The sequence below is a fragment of the Eumetopias jubatus genome, unplaced genomic scaffold, assembly GCF_037043125.1.
Source record: "Eumetopias jubatus isolate StellerSeaLion01/CBP00866 unplaced genomic scaffold, mEumJub1_p1.0 scaffold_14, whole genome shotgun sequence".
NCBI lineage: Eukaryota > Metazoa > Chordata > Mammalia > Carnivora > Otariidae > Eumetopias > Eumetopias jubatus.
In genome coordinates, this window is record NW_028274820.1 from 21,211,980 (window position 1) to 21,237,833 (window position 25,854).

Below are 25,854 nucleotides of genomic sequence, written 5' to 3' on the forward strand. Positions count from 1 at the left end.
ATTTGAACTTATCCAGAACATAATTAAGAACCAAGAAATGAGCCCAGAATCTTTGAGTACATATGAATAATGTCCAAGTTCTTATACTAAAGCCCATGTTTACTAAAAGGGGAGAGAACGCCCTTTCAGAATTTCAAATAATATCTATTTACTCTTCCTTTGTCCACAAATCAAGTAAGGAGAAGGCTAAGAACAAGAAATAAGATATAAAAGCTGGAAAAATAATAAAATCCCAATAATCACTGCAGCCTTAATCTGTTTGATGTAGTGATCAAATTATTAGGCGGAAAGACCACATGTTAACTTATCAGAGGAAAATCAGATTGTTATCAAAATTCTGTACATCAGTGTTGTAAGCCAAAAGACAATAGTGTAATGCATTTGACATACCGAAGGAAAGAAATTCTGAGCCAAGTGTTTTGTATCCAGTCACATTGACCTTCAGTTATAAAGGTCCCATGTAAATTGTTAGGTGCATGCAAATCTTGAGGGAGTATTTTTCTCTGAGAAATCTGTTTTTTTTTTTTTTTTTAAAGAACTGTAAACAACCAAAATTAATGCAGAGGGATAGACATAAAGACTGATTTCATTAAATAACAAAATTATACCTGAAAAATTACACCTCTGTCAGTCCTCTGGAGTATTTATCTTACAGCATACTGTTAAGTAGGTGTATTAACTAGACGCTCAAAAGGACTTTAAAGAATCGGGGTTTACTTTCTGTTGACTGTATTTTTCAATTTAAGGGTAAATTTTATAACAACATATTTAATAGAGCAATGGTTTAGATTCTCTTATCAAAGGTACATGAAGAGATAAATGGCTGTGCCCAGCACTGTGTATTTAAGAAACAATAGAAAGTATTGGTAATGGATACAAAATGTGTCTGTGAACTCTTTAGCTGTGAATTCTGAGATTTGTAGGTTATTGGTATGTACAATATATTTTTAGTGAAATTGCACACTAGTATGTGTGTGTATGAGAAAAAAAGCTTGTGACCCAAATTACAGAGTCAAGTGAATCTCTGTACTTGGTCTCTTGAAAATATCCATTAACCATTTATAATCTGATGTTAACTCCTCTGCATTTTAAGGACTACCTACTAAGGTGTATTTATAGTATACTGTGTTCTAAACCATTCTTGCTGGATTCAGAAATGATTCAGGAGTGTTCTACACTACAGACTGTAGAGATTAGACTTTTAGAGTCTGCCCTGCCCCACCGTGGGATTTGCATGTCCACTGTGGTCTCTGTCATTCCTTTTTTTTTTTTTTAAGATTTTATTTTTAAGTACCTCTGAAACAAATAATGCAATATATGTTAAAAAAAAAAAGAAGATAGCAGGAGGGGAAGAATGAAGGGGGGGAAATCGGAGGGGGAGACGAACCATGAGAGATGATGGACTCTGAAAAACAAACTGAGGGTTCTAGAGGGGAGGGGGTGGGGGGATGGGTTAGCCTGGTGATGGGTATTAAAGAGGGCACGTTCTATGTGGAACACTGGATATTATGCACAAACAGTGAATCATGGGACACTATATTAAAAACGAATGATGTAATGTATGATGATTAACATAACAATAAAAAATTAAAAAAAAAAGATTTTATTTTTAAGTAATCTCTACACCCAGCATGGGGCTCGAACTCACAACCTCAAGACCAATAGTTGCATGTTCTACGGACCGAGCAAGGCAGATGCCCCTTGAGGAGCTTTTCTAACAAAGTGAAAATGTCAACATCACTATATTTTAAGAAAAATTTGGCTGTATCTATAAAATTGTAACACTAAAATGACAAGAAACCTAGTTATTGATCATAAAAGCAGATGAAATCCTTACTGTATTTGACTTTTGTCTAGAATCACATTCCAACTTTGTAAATACTTGGAGCTATTAATGGACTTTAACTCTTAAATGTTTTTAGATCCTGTGATGGCCATGTTCAGGATCTTATAAATATTATCACAGGTCAATTTCCTTCTTACCAATTTGTCTTAAATACTGTATGTTTTAATTTTGCAGTATAAAAAGTATAATTTTTCCACTACACAGTTCTCTTAGTGGTGTTTTTGTGTGCTATTACTTGGAATACATTTAAATTATTAGTTTACTTTTCCCCATCTGGTCATAAGAGAAATACAGAGAAATATTCTCAGGATATACTGTATTACTAAATTTTGTTCATAATTAATAATGGAAGTTTAAGCTTGAACAACTTTCAAGGCTCTTCACAATCTGATCCCAAAGTGCTTTTCTTGTTTTCCTCTTAGCAGCAGACAGTATTTGTTTTATTGTTGGTTTTTTTTTTTAAGATTTTTATTTATTTACTTGATAGAGACACAGCGAGAGCGGGAACACAAGCAGGGGGAGTGGGAGAGGGAGAAGCAGGCTTCCCGCGGAGCAGGGAGCCCGATGTGGGGCTCGATCCCAGGACCCTGGGACCATGACCTGAGTTGAGAGCAGACACTTAACAACTGAGCCACCCAGGCACCCCGAACATGCCTTCCTGCTGTTGTAATTTTCCTCTTGCTATCTCTTTTTCCTTCTGGGCCTTCCTCTGTTTTTCTGTTAGAGTGTAATATTAACTCAGAATTTAATGTTAGGCCACATCTTAAACTGGTAAAGCCTTTTCAGGTTTCTCCCTCACGCCGTACCAAGGAACCGGGAACCAGCCTCGCTCCCATCTGTGCTTCTTGGGTTCTCTGCTTTCTCTCTCGTGTGTTTATTGCTTTGCCTGCTGTGATTCAGGGACTGTGTGCTGGGGATACTTTCTCTTTGTAGTGTTTAAAATCTCCTGGGAAAGGGGTGTCTGGCTGATTTATTCGGTGGAGTGTGCAACTCTTAATCTCGGGGTTTTGACTTGAGCCCTATGTTGGGTGTAGAGATTACTGAAAAAAATAAAATCTTTAAAATAAAATCTCCTGGGGAAAGACAAATGAGAAAATGAATAATTAAAATATTCCCAGAAAAATCAGGAAATGCTTCCAAGGAGAGCACCTTGTTTGAGCTTGTCCTGAAAGATAAGTAGCTGTTAACTGTATCTTAACACTTTACATACTTGAGACATTTTACACATAAAATACATAGGATATAATAGACAAATAGCTGAGGAAATTATAGAAAAAAATTAGTCACATTAAGGTTAATACATGAAGATTTATAAATAGATATCTGTATAATTTAAGAGTGTTGCAAATTTTCCTGTGGGTTTCTTAGTCATCAAAGGAAGGAAATGCAGTGGTTGTGAGACTGACAGTTTTCATAAGATGAAAACAAACTAGTCACTCTAAACAAGAGTGCTTTTTCATGGTGCTAAAGATAAATCTATCATGAACCAAGACATTTGTGAGGTTTTATTCTTCCTGCAAGCTGATAAGTTAGCCAGCCAGTTTCATAGAAGCTTGCAGAAGGCATGAGACTCCTGAGTCAGAAACAAAGGGCTTTATCACTCACAGAACGACAGGCAGCATGTGCTCATGTCCATGCTGGTCCCCCTTACCACCCCCCCTCCCCCAGTCCCACAAGGGCCATGTGGAGGCAGGCCCAGGCGGGTGCTCAGCACACTGTGCCTTTGTATCAAAGCTGAGGAACTTCAAGCTTAGGAAACTCTAATCTTTTATGGGTATGCAACCAAACCTGCCCAGCCTTTGTTCCTGAGGGGAGATACTTGTCATACTGGACAGCAAACCAATGTGCCCTCTTCCCCAGTAGCAGATAGCATGGCTATTTTCCAAAGCTATTCGCCTTGGAATCCTTTGAAAGATAGTCTGGAACAAAGGCCATCAATGTCTATATTCAGAAGATGTGCAGAAATCTGGTTGTTTTGGGAGCAAGTTCTCTCATGAGGTTATAGTCTAGCTGGGGCTGCAGTAATCTTCAGGCTTGACTCGCCCAAAGGGACCTGCTTGCCTGATCATTTCACTGATTGTGGGCAGGTCTCAGTTCCTCACTGCTGTTGATTAGAGGGTTCAGTTACTTGCCACATGTGCCTCTCTGCAGGGCTGCTCACAGCAAGGCAGATAGCTTAGCAGAGAGGTGGGCAGAGAGCATCCAAGATAGAAGCCACAGTTTTTATAAGACGATGATAAGCCACACTTTCATCTCTTGGGAAATGACATTAAACTTGAATTTTGAAAATCTGGATTCCTTTATAAATATATTTTAATGTTTGGATACACCATTGATAAATAAAAAGAGTTTCTTTAAGCAGTGTAATACATTACATCAATAAAAGGATAAAAAGCATATGATCTTTCAATAAATGCAGAAAAAGCATTTGATAAAGTACCAAATTCATTCATGAAAAAAACCTCAACAAACTAGGTTTACAAGGAACATATCTCAACATAATAAAGGCCATATGTGAAAAACACATAGCAAATATCACACTCAGTGGGGATAAACTGAGAGCTTTTCCCCTAAGGTCAGGAACAAGACAAGGAAGTCCACTCTCATGACTTTTTTTTTTTTTTAAAGATTTTATTTATTTAGGGGCACCTGGGTGGCTCAGTTGGTTAAGTGTCTACCTTCAGCTCAGGTCATGATCCCAGGGTCCTGGGATCGAGCCCCACATCGGGCTCCCTCCTCAGTGGGGAACCTGCTTCTCCCTCTCTTGCTCCTCCTGCCTGTGCTCGCTTTCTGTCAAATAAATAAATTAAAAAAAAGATTTTATTTATTTATTAGCACAAGCACATGAGCCATTGGTGGAGGGGACGGGCGCAGGTAGAGGGTGAGGGAAAGAATCTCAAGCAGACTCCGTGCTGAGCATGGAACCCTTTGTGGGGCTCGATCTCATGACCCCAAGATCATGACCTGAGCCAAAGCCAAGAGTCATATGCTCAACCAACTGAGCCACCCCGGCAACCCTACTCTCACCACTTTAATTCGTACTGGAAGTCCTAGCCACAGCAATCAGACCACAAAAAGAAATAAAAGGCATCCAGATCAGTAAGGATGAAGTGAAACTTTCACTGTTTGCAGATGACGTGGTATGATAGATAGAAAACCCAAAAGATTCCACCAGAAAACTGCTAGAACTGATAAAACAAATTCAGTAAAGTTGCAGGATACAAAATCAGCATACAGAAATCTGTTGCATTTCTATACACCCATAATGAAGCAGCGAAAGAGAAGTTAAAACAATCCCATTTACAATTGCACCAAAAATTATAAAATACCTAGGAGTAAACTTAACCAAACAAGTTGAAAGGCCTGGACGCTGAAAAGTATAAAACATTGATGAAAGAAATTGAGCACGACACAAAGAAATGGAATGACATTGCATGCTCATGGATGGGAAGAAAATTATTGTTAAAGTGTCTATACTACCCAAAGCAATCTACAGATTTAGTACAATCCCTATCAAAATGCCAACAGCATTTTTCACAGAACTAGAACAAACAATCCTAAAATTCGTATGGAACCACAAAAGACCCTGAATAGCCAAAGCAGTCTTGAAAAAAAGAGAAACAAAACTGGAGGCATCAGAATTCTAGACTTCAAGTTACAATACAAAGCTGTAGTAATCAAAACAGTGGAGTACTAGAACAAAAATAGATACATAGATCAAGGGAATAAGATAGAAAACCCAGGAATAAACCCACATTGATATGGTCAATTTTCAACAAAGCAGGAAAGAATATGCAATGGGAAAAAGTCTCCAATAAATGGTATTGGGAAAACTGGACGACTTTCTTATACCATGCACAAAAATAAATTCAAAATGGAATAGAGGCCTAAATGTAAAAGCTGAAACCATAAAAATCATACAAGAGATCACAGGCAGTAATTTCTGTGGCATCAGCTATAGCAACATTTTTCTAGATATGCCTCCTGAGGCAAGGGAAATAAAAGCAAAAGTAAACTACTGGGACTACATAAAAATAAAGAGCTTCTGCACAGTGAAGGAAACAATCAAAACTAAAAGGCAGCCTACTGAATGGGAGAAGACAAATGACATATCTGATTAAGGGTTAGTATCCAAAATATGTAAAGAACTGATACAATTCAACATGCAAAAAACAAAAAATGGCAGAAGACATGAACAGATACTTCAAAAAAGACATCCAGATGACCAACAGACACATGAAAAGTTGCTCAACATCACTCATCATCAGGGCAATGCAAATCAAAACTACAGTGAAATATATCACCTCACACTAGTATCACATTAGTGAGAAGGGCTAAAATCAACAATACAAGAAACGTGTTGAAGATGTAGAGAATAAAGGAACCCTCTTGCACTGTTGGTGAGAATGCAAGCTGGTGCAGCACTGTGGAAAACAGCATATAGTTTCCTCAAAAAGTGAAAAATAGTACTACCCTACGATCCAGTAATTGTTCTACTGGGTATTTACCCCAAGAATACTAAAACACTAATTTCAAATGGATACATGCACCCCTGTGTTTACTGCAGTTTTATTTACCATACACCAACTATGGAAGCAGGCCAAATGTCCATCAGTCAATGAATTCATAAGGAAAATATGGTGTGTATACACACACATAACACAATGGAATATAAGCCATAAAAAAGAATGAAATATTGTCATTTGCAACAATGTGGACAGAGCTAGAGAATATAATGCAAAGCAAAATAAGTCAGCCAGAGAAAGACAAATATCATATGATTTCACTTAATTTAAGACACAAATGGGCAAAGGAAAAAGAGACAAACCAAGAAGCAGACTTTTTTTTTTTTAAGATTTGATTTATTTATTAGAGGGAGAGTGTGAGTGGGGAGAGAGGCAGAGGGAGAGGGAGAGAGGATCTCAAGCGGACTCTGCGCTGAGCAGAGTCCAACATGAGGCTTGATCCCACCACCCTAAGATCATGACTCACGCTGAAACTGAACACTGGATGCCCAGCCAACCGAGCCGCCCAGGTGCCCCCAGACTCTTAACTCTAGAGAACAAACTGATGGTTACCAGAATGGAGGTTGGGAGGGGCTTAAAAAGGTGATGGGGATTAAAGAGTACACTTACCATGATGAGCACTGCGTAATGTATAAAATTGTCAAATCATTATACTGTACACCTGAAACTAATATAATGCTGTATGTTAACCATACTGGAATTAAAATAAAAACCTTTAAAAAAAAGATGAGTTTCTTTATTTTTGACATTTGACAGCTCTAAATCATCATCATATATGGAGTGTCACAAACTTTTTACTAATTGGGCTATGTTAGTGAGTTAGATTACACTTTGGGCCAGTTTTACCATCTTAAATAGCTATAGACAATACCCTGAGCCCTAGTCTGCTGACTCATTAATCTGTCATTAGTCACAGTGGATTTGGATAATGGCAGAATAACAGGGAACACTTTCGTGGCACTGAATATGTGCCTGGGTACGGTCCTGGGCAGGTGACTGTAGGTGCAGATACCCAGAGAAATAGAGTAATTTGCTCAGTGTCACATAACTAGTGAATGCCAGTGTGATTTAATCGGCATCCTTTTTAAAACACAAATCTGAATAAGTAATTGGCAGGCAAGAACTTAAAAGTATTTGTTGGACTATATTAACATTTTGTATATTCAAAGTCTCTCAATGTATGGATTCTACTTAAATCACTGTGGCTCTTCTGCAGAAATTGTTTCTGCATTTTATTATATTTCACCCTCAAGTAAATTTTGTTGTTACTGCTTTAGGTCATAGATAAATAGGAATCCTCTTTTTGAGCATTTTCCTTTGCTCTGGGTTTCCCTGTAGAGCTCTCTCCCATTCATTAGTGTTACAGAGAATTTTTGGTATAATAACGGATTAATTTATATTCAAGAGGGTTTTTTTATTTTTACTTTTTAATTTTATTTATTTGAGAGAGCGACAGATAGCGACACCATGAGCGGGGAGGAAATGGAGAGGCAGGCTCCCCACTGAGCAAGGAGCGGGATGTGGGACTTGATCCCAGGACCCTGGGATCATGACCTGAGCCAAAACCAAGAGTGGGACGCTTAACTGACTGAGCCACCCAAGCGCCGCTATATTCAAGAGTTTTTAAATAACAGTGATTTCTCTGCTTAACTGCTTTTGAATCTCCCTCCGTATCAAGGGAGTTTAATAGTTGTATCAGAGGCTTCCTTATTGCCTTGTTTTGTTTTGTTTTGATGGCTACTGGGGGTGTCTTTTAATACCCTTATTTGTGCTGCCTTTTAATGTGTAGTGTTATTAATGTTTCTTCTGGGGTACATGTAATTTATTATTTATTTTTATTAATTTCAATTAACATAATGTATTATTTGTTTCAGGGGTACAGCTCTGTGACTCATCAGTCTTATGTAATATCCAGTGCTGATTACAACACATATACCCTCCCCAGTGTCCATCACCCAGTTACCTCATCCTCCCACCCCCTTCTCTCCTGCAAACCTAAGATTAAGAGTCTCTTAGGGTTTGTCTCCCTCTCTGGTTTCATCCTGTTTCATTTTTTCCTCTCTTCCCCTATGATCCTCTGTCTTGTTTCTCAAATTCCACATATCAGTGAGATCATATGATACTTGTCTTTCTCTGATTGACTTATTTCGCTTAGCATAACACCCTCTAGTTCCATCCATGTCATTGCAAATGCACGATTTCATTTTTTGATGGCTGCATAATATTCCATTGTATATACATACCACATCTTCTTTATCCATTCATTTGTTGATAGACATCTGGGCTCTTTCCATAGTTTGGTTATTGTAGACATTGCTGCTATAAACATTGGGGTGCAAGTGCCCCTTCGGATCTCTACATTTGTATCTTTGGGTTAAATATCCAGTAGTGCAATGGCTGGGTCGTAGGGTAACTCTATTTTCAACTTTTTGAGGAACCTCCATACTGTTTTCCAGAGTGGTTGCACCAGCTTGCATTCCCACCAACAGTGTAGGAGGGTTCCCCTTTCTCCGCATGCTCACCAGCATCTGTCCTTTCCTGACTTGTTAATTTTAGCCATTCTGACTGGTGTGAGGTATCTCAATGAGTATCTTATTGAGGTTTTGATTTGGATTTCCCTGATGCCGAGTGATGTTGAGCACTTTTTCATGTGTCTGTTGGTCATTTGGAAGTCTTTGTAGAAAGGTCCATTCATGTCTTCTGCCTATTTCTTGATTGGATTATTTGTTCCTTGGGTGTTGAGTTTGATAAGTTCTTTTAGATTTTGGATACTAGCCCTTTATCTGATATGTCATTTGCAATATCTTCTCACATTCTGTCGGTTGTCTTTTAGTTTTGTTGACTGTTTCCTTTGCTGTGCAGAAGCTTTTTATCTTGCTGAAGTCCCAATAGTTCATTTTTGCCTTTGTTTCCCTTGCCTTTGGTGATGTTTCTAGGAAGAAGTTGCTGTGTCTGAGGTCGAAGAAGTTGCTGCCTGTGTTCTCCTCAAGGATTTTGATGGATTCCTGTCTTATATTTAGGTCTTTCATCCCTTTTGAGTCTATTTTTGTGTGTGGTGTAAGGAAATGGTCCAGTTTCATTCTTCTACATGTGGCTGTCCAGTTTTCCCAACACCATTTCTTGAAGAGACTGTCTTTTTTCCATTGGACATTCTTTCCTGTTTTGTTGAATATTAGTTGACCATAGAGATAATAAGGGTCCATTTCTGGGTTCTCTATTCTGTTCCACTGATCTAGGTGTCTTTTTTTGTGCCAGTACCATGCTGTCTTGATGATCACAGCTTTGTAATATAGTTTGAAGTCCGGAACTGTGATGCCGCCAGCATTGGCTTTATTTTTCAACACTCCTCTGGCTATTTGGGATCTTTTCTGTTTCCGTACAAATTTTAGGATTGTTTATTCCAGCTCTGTGAAAAAAAGTTGATGGTATTTTGATAGGGATTGCTTTGAATGTATAGATTGCTCTAGGTACCAGAGACATTTTGACAGTATTTGTTCTTCTAATCCATGAGCAGGGAACGTTTTTCCATTTCTATGTGCCTTCCTCAATTTCTTTCATGAGTATTCTATAGTTTTCTGAGTACAGATCCTTTGCTTCTTTGGTTAGGTTTATTCCTAGGTATCTTGTGGTTTTGGGTGGGGTGAATGTGATTTAAATTATACTTTAAATTACTAATGAAGAAAACAGTATTTTTTTTTTTAAAGGTTGTTTTATTCGACAGAGAGAGCATAAGCAGGGGGAGCAGCAGAGGAAGAGGGAGAAGCAGACTCCCCACTGAGCAAGGAGCCCGACGTGGGGCTCAATCCCAGGATTCTGGGATCATGACCTGAGCTAAAGGCAGTCACTTAACCGACTGAGCCACTCAGGCGCCCTGAAAATAGTATTTTCTTAGATTTCAACATTTTTATTTGATGCCTGTAAACATAATTTTCACAACTGAGAGATGGCTGTGAAATTTTAGGAAGCTTATGTGGGATAAAATTTTAAAGCAATACTTTATTTTCATAATTAGTTCGTAACCAAAATTATGGTTACTAAATACTTGTAAAATCTTGTTTATAAAGGCCAATTACCATAGATACTTATGAGTCATTGACAAACCATTTCCAACTCAGACATGTTATTGATACCTTATACTGAGAAAATAGATCCCATTTAAAATGGCAGTTTTTATTTCATTTCATAGTTTTTCCTCACTGTTTATTCACAATGCCATGCACTTAATTCATATTAGAATCCCGGACAGAAAGAAAAGGTGTACATATTTTAGCTGATGGGTGAATAGTAAAACATGGTATTGCAGAAAGAGCACAGTGTTTTGAGTCTGGCACATCTGGATTCTAATTCTGACTCTCCTGGTTCCTTCCCAGGTGGCATCAGACTGATGGTAGAGCCTCACTGGCTACCGCCTGATAACGCGCGCGCACACACACACACACACTTGTTCAGTAGGTATGATAATAAGTACCATCATAAACGCAAGGAATCTAGAGTGGGCCTTTAGTAAGCTTTTTTATCTTGCTTTCCCTTTTATTTCTTAGAGGTCATTTTAGGAAAAGTAGGGTCCCACCTGTGTGTGCTCTCTGGTCACGTTGTAGAGCCCCTCTGTCCCCCAGTGGTTGAAACTGGTTTTTACCTACTCTGGGCTTGCCTCTAGATCGCCCCTCTTCCCAGCACACATTTGGAATGAGTAAGAGACTGGATAAAAATGACATGCTTGGGGCGCCTGGGTGGCTCAGTCATTGAGCATCTGCCTTCGGCTCAGGTCATGATCCCAGGGTCCTGGGATTGAGCCCCGCATTTGGGCTCTCTGCTCCGTGGGAAGCCTGCTTCTCCCTCTCCCATTCCCCCTGCTTGTGTTCCCTCTCTCGCTGTGTCTGTCTCTGTCAAATAAAGAAAATCTTTAAAAATAAATAAATAAATAAAAATAAAAATGATATGCTTTTTTTATGGAAGTTGTCAAACATACAGAAGGAATAGTTGAAGGAATAGTATAGGGAGTTCCTGCATTTCCGCTATGGAGGAGAGTGTTAACATTTTAGCATTGTTGAAGAGTTGCTGACATTTTCTCTTATTTGCTTTATTGTATACATATATACATTTTTTCTTTTGCTGAATCACTGGAAAGGAAGTTAGAAAAATCATGACATTTTACTCCAAAAAATCTTCAGCTGACTTATCTAAGAATAAGCATTCTCATTATATAGCCATAATGTCATTGTTATAACTAAGAAAATGCATAATTCCGTAATGTCATCTTTTTTAAAAAAATATTTATTTATTTGAGAGGGAGAATTAGAGAGAGTACATGAGAGGGGGGAGGGTCAGAGGGAGAAGCAGACTCCCCGCTCAGCAGGGAGCCCGATGCAGGACTCGATCCAGGGACTCCAGGATCATGACCTGAGCCGAAGGCAGTCGCTTTACCAACTGAGCCACCCAGGCACCCCTCCGTAATATCATCTTGGGGTGCCTCAGTGGCTCAGTCATGGGGCTTCTGCCTTCAATTCAGGTCATGGTCCCAGGGTCCTGGGATTGAGCCGTGCATCGGGCTCCCTGCTCAGCGGGGAGCCTGCTTCTCCCTCTCCTACTCCCCCTGCTTGTGGTCCCTCCCTCGCTGTGTCTCTCTCTGTCAGATAAATAAATAAAATATTTTAAAATAAATAAAATCCATATCTTATTTAAGTTTTACTTAATTATCTCAAGAAATGTTTTTTACACCTATTTTTTTTTTCTTTTTAAATCTGGGTCCTAATCGGATTTACCCATTACATTACCTCATGATTTTTGCAATCCTTTTAATTTAGTAATGAGCCCCCTCTTCTTTCAGTTCCCTGGCAACTTTAAGTCTGATGCTGTCTGTAGGTTTTTCACGGATGCTCTTCTGTTCCTGCTTCGTCCAGAATTTTGACCAGGAATGCATGTTGGATATTAAGAACCCCCCCCCCCCCCCCGTTTATTCAGCTAATCATATGGTTTCTAAGTTTTCATTCCTGGAATAAAACCCACTTGGTCATGGAGTATTATCCTTTTTATATGTTGTTTAATTAGATTTGATGAAATTTTGTTTAGAATTTTTTATCTACATCATGGCGAAAATTGGTCTGAATCAAAGTAATGCTGGCTTCATAGAGTGAGATTGGGAGTATTTCCTCCTTTTCACTTTTCAGGAAGTATGTAGAATTGTTAGTATTTTTCCTGTAAATGTTTGAGATTCTTCACCAATTCATATTTTATGGGAAGGTTTTTAAGTACAAATTGATTTTTTTAGAAACTGATACAGAGTTATTTAGGTATGTAATTCTTGATTGGAGCTTGGGTATGTTGTGTTTTTCATGGTATTTGTCCATTTAGTCTATATTTTCATATTTATAGGTATAAACCTATTTGTAATATTCTCTGTTGTCCTTTTAATAGTTATAAAATATGTAGTGATGTCACCTCACTTGTTTTGGTAATTTGTGTTTTCTTTCTTTTTTCCTTGGTCAACTTAGCCAGTTTATTATTTTCATTTTCTCGAAGAACCAGCTTTTGTTTTCACTGATTTCTCTCTTTTTTTATGTTTCTTATTTCACTGATTACAGCTCAGTGCTGTAATATTCTCTTCTTTCTTCTGCTTACTTGAAGTTACCTTTGTTCTTTTTCTGTTTTTTTAAGCTGGAAACTGAGCTTATTGATTTGAGATCTTTTTTCTGATGTGGGCATTTAGCGCTCTAAATTTTCCTCTTAAGTTTTAATGTTTTAGCAACATTTCAGAGATTCTGAGGTTAGGTTTCATTTCATTTAGTGTAAAATTCTTTATAATTTCCTTTTGATTACTTCTTTATCCCATAGGTTATTTTGAAGTGTGTTAGTTTTCCAATTTTGTGGTATTTTCTGTTACTCATTTTTAAGTTAATTCTATTGTGGTCTGAGAACATGCTTTATATGACTTGAATTTTTTAATATCCGTTGAAACTTGTTTTATGCCTAGTATATGTTTTATGTTGGTACATGTTCTGTGTACTTGAAAAAAATATTTGCTGTTGATTAGAGTGTCCTATAAATGTCAGTTATATCAAGTTGGTTGATAGTGTATTCAAATCTTCCATCTCCTTACTGCTTTTCTATCTGCTTGTTCTGTTAACTTTTGAGGAAAGGAGCACAGATGATCCCAGTGACCCCAGACGTGTCTGCATTATTGTTCTGTGAACAAACTGCTTTTTACCACACCTTCCTTTTTTAAGACTTTGTGTGTTGGAGGTGATTCTCAAGTTTTTCTTTAGACTTTTGATAGCCTTCAGTGGTTGTGGAGACAAACCTCCCCATCAGAGGACTGAGAAACTAGTGTTGGTACAAAAGAAATGAATACTTAATAGTACCTTTATTAGAAAATAAAGACTTTGCTGAAAATCCTTCCAAATGATTTTGTATGATAGACTTTTGAATTTTTGATTCACTCAAATTGACCCTATTTTTGGCTCAGCAAGGAAAAGAGAGTCATCTTTATCTTTGGCCAACAAGTCTAGAACAGCTAAGAAGGATAGTTTTAGAATTGTCTTCTTTGGAGCCGTAATAGTTGGAGTAGAGCTTTAGTTACAGTTTTCTTCAGTGTGCTGGAGGGATAGGAGTTGGAGAAGAAATCAGCGAGTGAACTTAATTACTTAACAATTTTTATTCTCTAGTATTTGTAATCCAATCTAATATTTTTTTTTAATAATCAGAGGTCAACTTCTAAGTGATAAGTGCATGGTTTTTTATATTAAATAATAGAAATAGTGAAGTACAAATGTGTCAGCTAAACCCCAAGTCATGGTAGTTCTCAGGTGCTTGAATCTTTCTGGTACTCTGCCTCATGCCATGAGCAGGGTCTTTGGGTAGCACTGTTGATAAATTCCTGTACTGCCTGTTGGTAAAGTTGCGCAAAAGGAGATGTCCTTATCTAGTCTGTGACTGTTATCAGTGTGCTAGACAGTGTTGTAAGCCATGGAGTGTCCACTGCTAGGAGTCATTATGGTGCACACTGTTAGCTGATCTCAGGGAATTGTAGAATTAATTGGGAGAGTTACTGGAGTGTCCTCTAATTCTGTGGGTGTTGGGCAGGTTGGTGTGGTCTGCTATGGGGAGTCATGTTCTACCTTCTGGCAGCATGGATATTATTTACCCTTTTATGGGAAGAGGTTGAAAAATGGTCAGAAGAGACTTGTTTTCTATGGAGATCTGGGGGTTAGGGTAGGAGAATATATGGAATATAGGTTTGAAATTATGTCGTATTTTCAAAATAAAAGGATAAGCGTTTAGTACTTTTAATTGTTTTTATATTTGTATCAAAAAATTGCTTCTCTACCCCCTCTGGTTTTAGTTGGCCTGCCTTTAGGTATATCATTATTATTATTTTTAATCCTCTGCTAGGTACATTATTCTTAGATCATCTGTGGGCTCCTGAGATAACTGGACTAAACTAGTAATTTCTTTTGTTCAACTTTCAAAGTCCTATTGAAAAAGGAGTGGTTGTGCTTATGCAGTGATTATATTGGAAATATAGTGTTCTTCTGTTTTTGCTCATGTACACACTCTGGTTGTTGGAGAATCCAAGTCTGAAACATACCATAATGATACAAATTTCTTCTCTTTATGCATAATTAAGTCATTTTTAAATTTAGAGACTTTAATGTTGGGAATAATATGCAGTTAAGTAGTATTAAGCTATCAAGTGTTCCCCAGTTACTAAGCTCTTCAGTTGTTAAAAATGAAATACATTTCTTCCTGGTGGACAGGGCATGGACTTTGAAGTCAGCCCCAGTTTCCAGCCCTGAACCTATTAACTTACTGTCTCTGAGACTTGTGTCCACTTCAGCAGTGTAGAAATCACACCATCTGCTTTATGGCATGGTTGTAAAAAATGACATAGACACCAGCATTTCCTAAATACTTTGTGTTGTGAAATGTGCCTTTTTTTTTTTTTTTAAGGAATCATTTCATGAGGAAATATGTCTGGTATTTGCCGCATGCTCTCTTCTCTTTGAGGTCCCACTGTGTGTTAAGACATTGGGCTCTTAGAACCCCTTGGTCAAGAAATCTGCTTTGCTTTGTTGAACTTCGAATTTCCCAAAAGGACTTCTCCTCCCTTCTTCTCCCCACCCCCACCGTGGAACACCTGCACCATATTGTAGTTTACGTTCTTTTCATGGAACATGGTTTTGAAAATAAAGTGCTGGGGCGCCTGGGTGGCGCAGTCAGTTAAGCATCTGACTCTTGGTTTCAGCTCAGGTCATGATCTCAGGGTCATGAGATCAAGCCCTGAGTCAGGCTCAGTGAGGCTCTACTTGAGATTCTCCCTCTCCTTCTGCCCCTCCTGCTCCTGCTCTCTCTCTCAAATAAATAAATAAATAAATCTTTTAAAAAAGGAAAGAAAAGAAAGTGCCAAGCACAGTGCCCCTGATTTGTACTTGGAAAATTACAAGTTTTTTCCTCCTCCTTTCCAGTGTTAATTTTAGTGGTTCAAAAATTGTATTGTAAACTCAGAGCCCCCTTCAATTTTAGTTTAACTTTCTAAGTAAGCAATAAGCCTTTTTCTCTTCCAGTTTTATTGAGATGTATTTAATAATATAGTACTGTATAAGCTTAATATGACTTGACATATGTGTATATTGTGAAATGAGCAAAACAGTGAGTTTAGTCACCACCTATTCATCCATTTAATAATTTGCTGTATTCTTGATTTATTATTCTTTAGTTTGTGTTTTTTACCCAGAATATTGTTAAAGACTTTGTTATTAAAATCTGAGAAATACTGATGTGTAGTGGTAGGAGAGTAAGAATCTTAGAAACTCAGTATCTGGTCAAATTCCTGCTTCACTAATTCAGTTGAGTAACGGTTTAAATATTCATAAACATTGATAGTATTTCTTGAAGTTTATTCCTAGCCCTCTGAAAGATACTGAGATGTACTAAAAGATGTGGCTTGGATACTTCTGCACCTGCCTTGAGCCTCTGAGCACTAGGTGGGAACGAACTATCCAAGTCTTTTTTGAGTGATTTTTAAGAATTCTGTAGATTTAAAAAATGAGAGATAACAACGTTGCAATAAAAAAGCAGATGTTAAAAGAATAAAACGTAGGAAAGCGTTTTTTTAGTAGAAAACTAAGATAAATAAAAAAGAATAAAAGTAATTTTATATGCAGAGATGTTTGTTGCTAACATCTTATCCCCTAGATTTTTCCTTGTGTGTTTTACAAAAATGGTATCATATTCTACACACTACCCTGTAGCCTGCTTATTTTATATCCAAATGTAGAGTAAGGTCTTCTTATGCCAGACATCTACGAAAGCACCCGTACCTTTCGAAGTACCTGCCTCAACAGGGTGTCCTCTCTCTCCAGCTTGTTTCTCAGCAGGGGCTTGAGGCTAGAGGAAGTGTGGGGAGAGGAGCAAGCTCCGTTGGAGGGTAAACTGTTGTACATTATATGATTCCTTGTTGGTTATGCATGAACTATTGGTGTATGCAGAATGAGGTAGAGTACACATCTTTATTTTGCTGAGTTATGTTCTACTGACCCAAAAGATTTGCATTGAATTTATTGCTTAAAAGAGAAGACGCCGACATGTGGAAAGGTCAAGAGCCGGTATGTGCATATTATGTACACCTAGACTTAAATATAAGCCTGAAATTATCGTTATGGAGTACTGGATGGTTTGATGTCTTTCTGGGTTAAATCAGAATGAATAGAAAGCCTAATAGCAAGTCAGAGGACATTTTTCTCTTGAAAGATATTTTTGAGAAAAAATCTTATATTATTAAACATACTTTGATCTGATTTTATTATTTAGAGCTTTCTTAAATGGTATCAAGACCTGACTAGAGGGGGCGCCTGGTGGGCTCAGTCAGCAGAGCATGTAACTCTTGATCTTGTGGTCTTGAGTTCAAGCCCGATGTTGGGTGTAGAGATTACTTAAAAATAAATAAAATCTTTAAAAAAAAAACTGACACAAAGGAAGAGATTTTATTACTATTTTTCTGAAATTTAAAAAAAAATTTTTTTTAATAAAAGGTGGCTACCATCCAGTGAAAATTGGAGACCTCTTCAATGGCCGCTACCATGTTATTAGGAAGCTAGGATGGGGACACTTCTCAACTGTCTGGCTGTGCTGGGATATGCAGTAAGTGCTCTTTTGTCATTTGTGCATTTGATTTCTGGTCCAGTTCAACCTTTATAATCAGGTGTGGCTGAGGTTGTGCATGTATCGTACTTAGCACAGGCCTGCCTTGTCGGCTAGACATCCCTCCCCACCCCCCCAGTTTGAAGTTCACTTGTCTGTTACATTAACTTTCTTCTGCTTTTATATCTGAAGCTTATTCATTGAAATAGCATTACATCAGACATATGTTCTTGTGGTAATTCATCCATGTCAGAAAAATGTTCATATGTAAAATGATCATGTTTAGGCCTTTAAAATCAGTGGTTTCTGACTTTTTAAAGAAAAGTCACGACCCCATAGTATGAAACTGTGCTGCTACCCAGGACGCATACACATATGGTGTGTATGTGTATGTACTAAAACAGAAGTGTTACAAAATAAGAATTACCCTTAATCTTTGTGATGAACTCTGACATTTTTCCAGTCCACCTTATTTTTATTAGGTAAAAACAAACACAAAGCAAAAAGATTGTTTTGATCCATTAGCCTCTTGCTTAATTGTGCCCACACAGTTGGAAAAGTACTATTTTAAAGGAAAGGTTATTCCCAGGCGGTCTCCCATCCAAGTACTAACCAGGCCCTATTTATTGAATAGATTTCATTATAATGATCACTTTTGCTGATAATATTAAAAATACGCTTTTTTTTTTTTTTAAGGGGAAAAAGATTTGTTGCAATGAAAGTTGTAAAAAGTGCCCAGCATTATACAGAGACAGCCTTGGATGAAATAAAATTGCTCAAATGTGTAAGTACTATGAAAATGTGAATAATGCAAGAAAAATTAATGACTTAAAATTTTACAGAGGAATTTTTAAGTTCAAATACTGAATCTTTTATTTTTAAAAACATCACTTTTACTAAAATGTTTTTGGCTGGTTATAATGGAAATGACTTTCAGTCCTAAATGGTTCTGTTCTTGAATTAATTTTTCTTTCCATAGGTTCGAGAAAGTGATCCCACTGACCCAAATAAAGACATGGTAGTACAGTTAATCGATGACTTCAAGATTTCAGGCATGAATGGAATACGTATCCTTATTGACAGTTCTTTTGCTTCCTAATGACTTTTTAGTTCTAAAATATGGAAATAGGGGCACCTGGGTGGCTCAGTCGTTAAGCGTCTGCCTTCGGCTCAGGTCACGATCCCAGGGTCCTGGGATCGAGCCCCACATCGGGCTCCCTGCTCCGCGGGAAGCCTGCTTCTCCTTCTCCCACTCCCCCTGCTTGTGTTCCTTCTCTTTACTGTGTCTCTCTCTGTCAAATAAATAAATAAAATCTTTAAAAAAACATGGAAATATTTCAAGCTTATTTAAACTTCTGTTAGCTGTGCTGTATCAGTGTCCACATAAAGCCTCTAGTATCATTACAGAGTGTTATAAAATGGTATGCCAAAAAATTCCCCAATTCCCGCCAGTCCATTTCAGTGTCTTGTGTCATCTCTCTGAGGTCGTACAGAATCTTAAGCATCCTTCTTGTGCAGGCACCGGGCTCTTTACAGACAGCCCCTCTACCTTCACCATCAAGCTGGGGAGTGCCTTACATATGTGTAACGAGAGAGCAGAGAAAGATGAGCCACAGTCCTCTTTGCAGATCACAAGGAGCAAAAGATCAGCGTGTCAAGAGCCAGGGCCTTCGCCTTCTTACCATGTTTGGAACAAATCCTTCATTTTGGTATTTGACCTGCTCAAGCTCCAGAAGCCTGAGGACAAAGCCTTCTCCCAGCTCACATCCTAGAATGGCACCCTGTTTCTGCGTCTCCTGAGCCTTAATCCCTGGGGAGGCACTTCCTTCATACCCTTTATGTCTGAAGGAGGTTCTATATTTCCTCTAGAGATTGGACTAGAGGCTACTAGTAAGTACCAGTGCCTGCTGGTGTCATCTTGCCCTTTGCCTCAAGATTGTTTTTGCTAGTTGCTGAGTGCATCCCCCCCCACCTTTTTAAAAAGATTTATTTATTTATTTTTTATTTTTTATTTTTTTTAAGATTTTATTTATTTATTTGAGAGAGAGAGAGAGCATGAGAGGGGGGAGGGCCAGAGGGAGAAGCAGACTCCCCGCCGAGCAGGGAGCCCGATGTGGGACTCGATCCCGGGACTCCAGGATCATGACCTGAGTCGAAGGCAGTCGCTTAACCAACTGAGCCACCCAGGCGCCCTTATTTTTTTTTTTTTTTTCAGCTGAGAGTGAGTGGGACAGAGAGAATCTCAAGCAGACTCCCCAGTGAGTGCGGGGCCCGATGCAGGGCTCAGTCTCATGACCCTGAGATCATGACCTGAGCCAAAATCAAGAGTCACATGCTCAACCAACCGAGTAACTCAGGTGCCGGTCCCCTCCTCCCCAACCTCCATAGACAGACAGAGCTGGTCCTCTGCCCTGGTCTCCAGGAGAGTCTGTTTGTTTATGGGCGGGCAGGGCGGCCCCTCTTCTTGGATCAGTTCTGTAAGGCAGTTTGTTGGGGTAGCTGGCAGGGTTTCTTTTGAGAAACTACCTGACTTACAGGTAAATGGAGTGTTTTGGATATACACATGCCAGTGGCTGTTTTTACCATTAAATAAAATGCTAGGAAACCATTATAGTCCAGGTGGTCAGTGCTTTGAAGAAGACTTAGGTCATAATTTAGAAATCTTGGCCTCTGACTCTATGTCTTTTACTAACTTTAATCCTTAGTTTGCCTTTTTTTAATAAGGATTTGGGAAATAGAAACTTTTGGCTTTAGATTATCTATGCATAAGTCTATAATGCTCTCCAACATTGTAGAAAATATTTAAAAATTTTTCATTAAAAATATTTAAAGCAACAGTTATTGTGATAATGTGACTGGCAGATCCAGGTATTGTAGGAAATATTAAATCAACTAACCTGCTTTAATGGCCTATCTGTAGGCTTCCAGGGATGAACGATGTATTCTCAAGAGGTTTCAGAGCCATTTTAAATCTTCCTGTATGAATAACATGAATATATTTGTATGATGGACTTCGGTGGGTCATAGTAGAATTTCTATTTAAAAAAAAAAACAAAAAAAAAAACACCCAGATTCCTAAGATTTCATTATTATAAGTGGGTCTTAAGTGCCATGTCTTATATTATGATCATATGTTATTGAAAACTGCTTAGAGTATTAAAGTTGATCTGGTTCTGCAATGAAAGATACTACTGAAGGAAAAGATTAAATATCTTCACTGTGTTTTGTAAATTTTTATTTTATAAAGTGTTTCATGGATTTGAATTTAGGCAGGCAGGGAGGACACTTAAGACAGGGTTTTTTGGGTGTCCCGTTTCCCCCCTACCCCCTGCCATCAGTTTTTATGAGGTTTCAGCCTTGCTCACTTTCATTATGGCTGATTATCAGGGAGGGGGTGTTGAAATGAGCAAGAGTGCAGGGAGGTGCAGGGTTGCGTCATGGCCCAGCCACCTTGGGACTGTGTGACGCCGGAGAGCTCCTCCAGGTCTCGCCTCTGTGCGGGGGTAGGCACATTGTTTGACGAGCATACATTGACTAACACATAGGATATAAGTACTTAGTAAATGTTAGATCTATTTATTTTGGTGAGAAATGGCACATGACCACTTCTGGTATTATTGGTAGTAGTGACATTGCATTTTAAACATTTTAAAGTATTTTTGTTTTTGTGGGTTTTTTTTGTTTTCAGAGAGAGAGAGTTTCACGCATGCAGGTATACACAAGCAGGGGGAGGGGCAGAAGGGGAGGGAGAGGGAGAGGAAGAATCCCAAGCAGTTTCCATGCTGAGCATGGAGCCCCATGTGGGGCTCGATCTCACAAACCCTGAGATCATGACCTGAACCGAAACCAAGAGTCAGACACTTAACTGACTGTGCCACCCAGGCACCCCGTGATGTTGCATTTTATAAAGAAAAAAATGCCAAGTGCCACAAAGATGCTGCTTTGAGTAATTGCATCACTCCAGGAAATGTATCTGCAAATGATCCTTAACCATGTCCCAGATGTCTGCATGGTCTTCGAAGTACTCGGCCACCATCTCCTCAAGTGGATCATCAAGTCCAATTACCAAGGCCTCCCAGTACGTTGTGTGAAGAGTATCATTCGACAGGTGAGGATGTGAGGACAGCCCCCGCCCGCCAGTACCTAATTGGCTAGCTTTTAACGAAAATTCCTGTCCTTAAATACACACACACACACACACGTATACACGCATGCACACACACATATAAATATAATCCCTGTTTCACAAATATATACATGTATATCAGTGCATAATATTTTGAACTTGTTACATCAACTTTATTTAATCACATGCCATTCTGTCTTGCAAAAAGGGCAGTATGTAAATTTCAAGTATGCATTTCTTTTGGTGTGTTGACTTTTTTTTAAGGTAAGTAAAATGGCATACTGAGAAATTGTTTTATCTAATATCATTACTATGAAATGTCCCACTTAGTTCCTTAGAAAATAATTCAGAAGAAATAGGTAATGTTTGTTTACTGTTTCTGTGTATCTTTGGATGGAGGCTAAATGAAAGATAGTATGAGGAATGTTGAAGTTATATAGGGAGTACTGTGTTAGATTTGTGCCCTGTTCAGTTGCCTTGACAAAACCTTTAGCTAGGGTCTGGTTCAGGGATGATGTTCCAGCAAGTGTTGATAGAATGAAAGTATACACATATGGAAGATCTCCTAATTAGAAAATTTACCAGATTCAGTTTTCTGCATGGAATACATCAGTCTGTATTCCTCATTGCCCTTATAGCCTACATTAGGAAAGTTGCAGATACAACTTATTCTGAATTACCATGTTCTGATATCATGGACAATTGCTATGGATAATTCTGCAGAGTACATAATATATCAGGGGGGTTGTTTGGTTTGCTTGAGAAGAGGATTAGGTGATTGGGCGTCCATCCCTTGCCCCCTAGGCCCAGAGCTTAAGCTAAACCTACTCGGGAGGTTTCCAGACCTGAAATATAGGCCCTGGTCTTACAATTCTCACATAGGAAAAGAATCAGGGAATGATTCACAATTAAAGAATTGTGAATTCAAGAGATGGGTCCCTACAAGAGAACCTTCCTAACAACTGTAGATAGTATTTGCATACATGCATATGAGTAGGTTTTTAAACCCATTTTATAAAAACTTTGGAGCTTACATGGGTTTGTGAAAGCATCTTAGATTTTGCTTATGGAGTTGTACATAGATAGCATTATTTAGTCAGCCTGAGTGTTCATCATTTATTTTTGTTTCTTTGCATTGCAAATTGGCAGCTTATCTTCTAACATTATAGACGTTACACGAAAAGAGAGGCTGAAGAGAGAAGGGCACTTTGCCTTGGCTTATCCAGTGAAATATTGTTCCCGTACACAGTATTATGCTGGGTATACGTATATGCCCTTTGCGGACTTGTGGTCAGCTTTGGATTAATAATAATACCTGTTCCCTTTTAGATTTTAGATAGTAGCATTTTAATTTATTATTTTCACATGGTTAATATCTCAAACCAAAAAACAATTTCCCTTTAATGTGGGCAGGGGGAAGAGGGGACGGTTGTGATTAACCTTATTTGGAGTTTTTTGACCCCTGAATGACACTTTGGTGTTTATAGCTATTAGTGGCAACTCTGAACTCTAAAAATCATCTTGTTAAAAAACCCTGAAAAAATGTCTTAATTATCTCTGATAAATCCTGAAAAGATTTACATATTCTAACAAAAAGCAAATAATTTGAAAAACTCCAGCTCGTGTGTATTTCACGTAGGTCTGTCATCCCCTGGAATCCTGTACTTTGAAAGATGTCTGTGGTTGCCATAGGTGACTGACCACCGCACAGCTCAGGCTGGGCCGTGAAAGGAGGTGACTTCGCAGATGAACCATTGATATTTATTTTGTGTTCCAGAACACAGAAACAAAATGTAGGCTTTCTCAGCAAATGAAAGTGTCTGTAAATCTAAAAATGAAATTCTTGGAGTTTAATGGAATTTTCATGGGTCCTTGCTGAATGAACAAATGATTTTAATGAGTGCATAATTCACACACACTGTGCTTTGGGGACTGAGAACTCTTACAGTGCTTTATTGGTCTAGAAAAATTTCAAGGTGAAATTTTCATTTTCTGTACTTAGTTATTGCAGACAATATTTAGAATTTTTGCTTTTAGTGTGACCCACCTTTAATTTTATTTAAGAAAAATATGGATTTTGGATTTCTTTCCCTAAACTTGTAACTTTCAAAGTAGGAAATTGTTGTCTATCCCAGTTAGTAATCTGTATCACCTGAAATTCCCTTCATTCCCTTGGATTCAGCCTGTGGATTCACTGTTTTTGACTCCTAAGTAATAGAGGGAAGATCCTTTATTAATAGACCTCACAGTTTCAGTGCTTCCCAGAACAGACAAGGTCGACCGGCTCTCTCAGAGTCTGTCACTGTGTGGCCTCCCTTTCCTTCGAAGTCAGGTGTGGCCGACCCGGTTCCAGTCCCCAGTCGTTGGTCTCTTGGTGTGCCTCACTAATCACCTAGCCACCGTCCCTCCTGTGCCCTGCCTTCTATTCCTGATCTTTCCATTTCCAGCACCACCGCCCTTAGTTCAGACCCTTTATCGCCTCCAGCCAGTACCTTTTCATGGGCTTCTGCCTTTTCTTCCAGAGTCCTGCTCATCCTACTCTGTTTCCCTGTGCCAATTTTTTCTCCTTTCCATTGGCAGTTACCTTCCGAAACAAAACTTTGCTTCATTTAGAAACCTTTAGTGGCTTTCCAGTGCCTGTTGTCTGAAGGTTAATATTTGCTTTCAGGAAGCTACATGTGGGGTGAGAACAAGCTTGGGTTTTGGTGTCAGATGTACCCTTCTCTAGCGAGGAACTTAGGGTAAGTTCCTTAACCTCCTTAAGCTACAATTTCATCATGAGTAAAATGGGAATAATAAAGATACTTTCCTTGCTGATTATTGTTACACATAAAGGGATGGTACTATTGATGATTATAGATTTTTATTCAGTGCTACTTAGTATGTGCCAGGCATCGCTGTCAGTACTTTGCAAATTTGAATCCATTGAATCTTCACAGTAACTCTATGAAATAGGTATTTTTACCCTTCCATTTTATGGAAGAGGAATGGAAGTGTGGAGAGTTTAAGTAACTTGCCTCCAGCCAAGAAGTGACTTAAAGTAGTAGTAAGCTGTGGAAGGGGCATTCATACCCAGAGCATCTGGTTCTGGAGTGCTTACCTTTAGCATTTTGCCAAGTAGCATATGATACCTTTAGAATCATACTTGGCCTAATGTCCAATAAAAGTTAAATCACTGTTCTTCCTATGAACGTGTTTAAGGTTTTCACCCATCTGGTATCAGCCCGTATTTCCCCTTGCAAACCCCGATTCAGCTTTTATTTCCTGGCGGGTCAGTGTTTCGCCATTAATCTTTTAAATAGGTAATGCACGTTAAGTGTTCTGAAATGTTAGGTCCTTCAGGTACCCAGTTTCTCTCCCAGAGTCAACCAAGTTACCAGTCTCTTATGAGTGGTCAAAGATGCCCAAGCATTTATAAATACATGCAGATTTACCTGATTTTTTATTCATAAATTTTTACTAGTTTCATTTTGTAGGTATTTTAGAGAAAGTACTCACCTGACCATTTTTTAGCTGCACATCTTTGATCATTTCTTTTGTCTTAGACTGACAATAATACCACCCTTTCTTTTCTACCCATGCTTTGAAAGACTCAACCAGAATCCTGTTTCCCTGACGAAGCCTTCCCACACTACCCCAGTTAAGAATGCTCTCTCTTCCCTCCTCGGTCTGCCTGCAGCCTCCATTTGGGCCTTTCCTGATGATCGTAGCTTCTTACTATATACGCCCCAGTTTCACAGTCCTGGCACTATTGACATTTTGGTCTGGAAAATTCTTTGTTGTGGGGACCTATCTTGTGTATTGTAGGGTGTTCAACAGCATTCCTAGCCTCAACCAACTAGATGCTTGTATCAGCCACCACCACCCCAGTTGTGACTATTTTAAAGGTCTCTAAACTTTGTCAGATGTCCCTGAGGAGGCAGAATTCCCTCCGGTGGAAAACCACTGGAATAGGGGGTAGGTGCCTTGCCAACAGGCTTCACTTCATATTATACCTTTGGCACTTACTGTTTTGTGACCCTGATCCAATGATGTCACCTCTGTGAGCCTGTTTTCTCATTTGTAAAATTGGGATGGTAGTAGGTCATTTGTGGAGATTAACATGGAGGGACTGATGACAGAGCATCCAGTGTGGTGACCAGCGTGAAGTAGCCGGGGTGTCCCCCCACCTGCGTTGTGAGCTCTTGGAGTTACGAGTTGTGTGTGAATCCTGTGTGTCT

At 38.7% G+C, this 25,854-nt stretch overlaps 1 protein-coding gene across 5 annotated transcripts in view; it reads left to right on the forward strand.

Moving 5' to 3' along the window:
* Positions 1 to 25,854, forward strand: part of SRPK2 (SRSF protein kinase 2) — a 241,871-nt gene that overhangs the window by 179,391 nt on the left and 36,626 nt on the right. For all 5 annotated transcript variants that reach the window (XM_028120177.2, XM_028120204.2, XM_028120193.2 and 2 more), the window contains 4 exons: positions 17,400 to 17,508; positions 18,205 to 18,292; positions 18,488 to 18,575; positions 21,510 to 21,616. In XM_028120177.2, the coding sequence (XP_027975978.1) occupies positions 17,400 to 17,508; positions 18,205 to 18,292; positions 18,488 to 18,575; positions 21,510 to 21,616 (392 nt within the window). The remainder of the gene's footprint in view (positions 1 to 17,399; positions 17,509 to 18,204; positions 18,293 to 18,487; positions 18,576 to 21,509; positions 21,617 to 25,854) is intronic.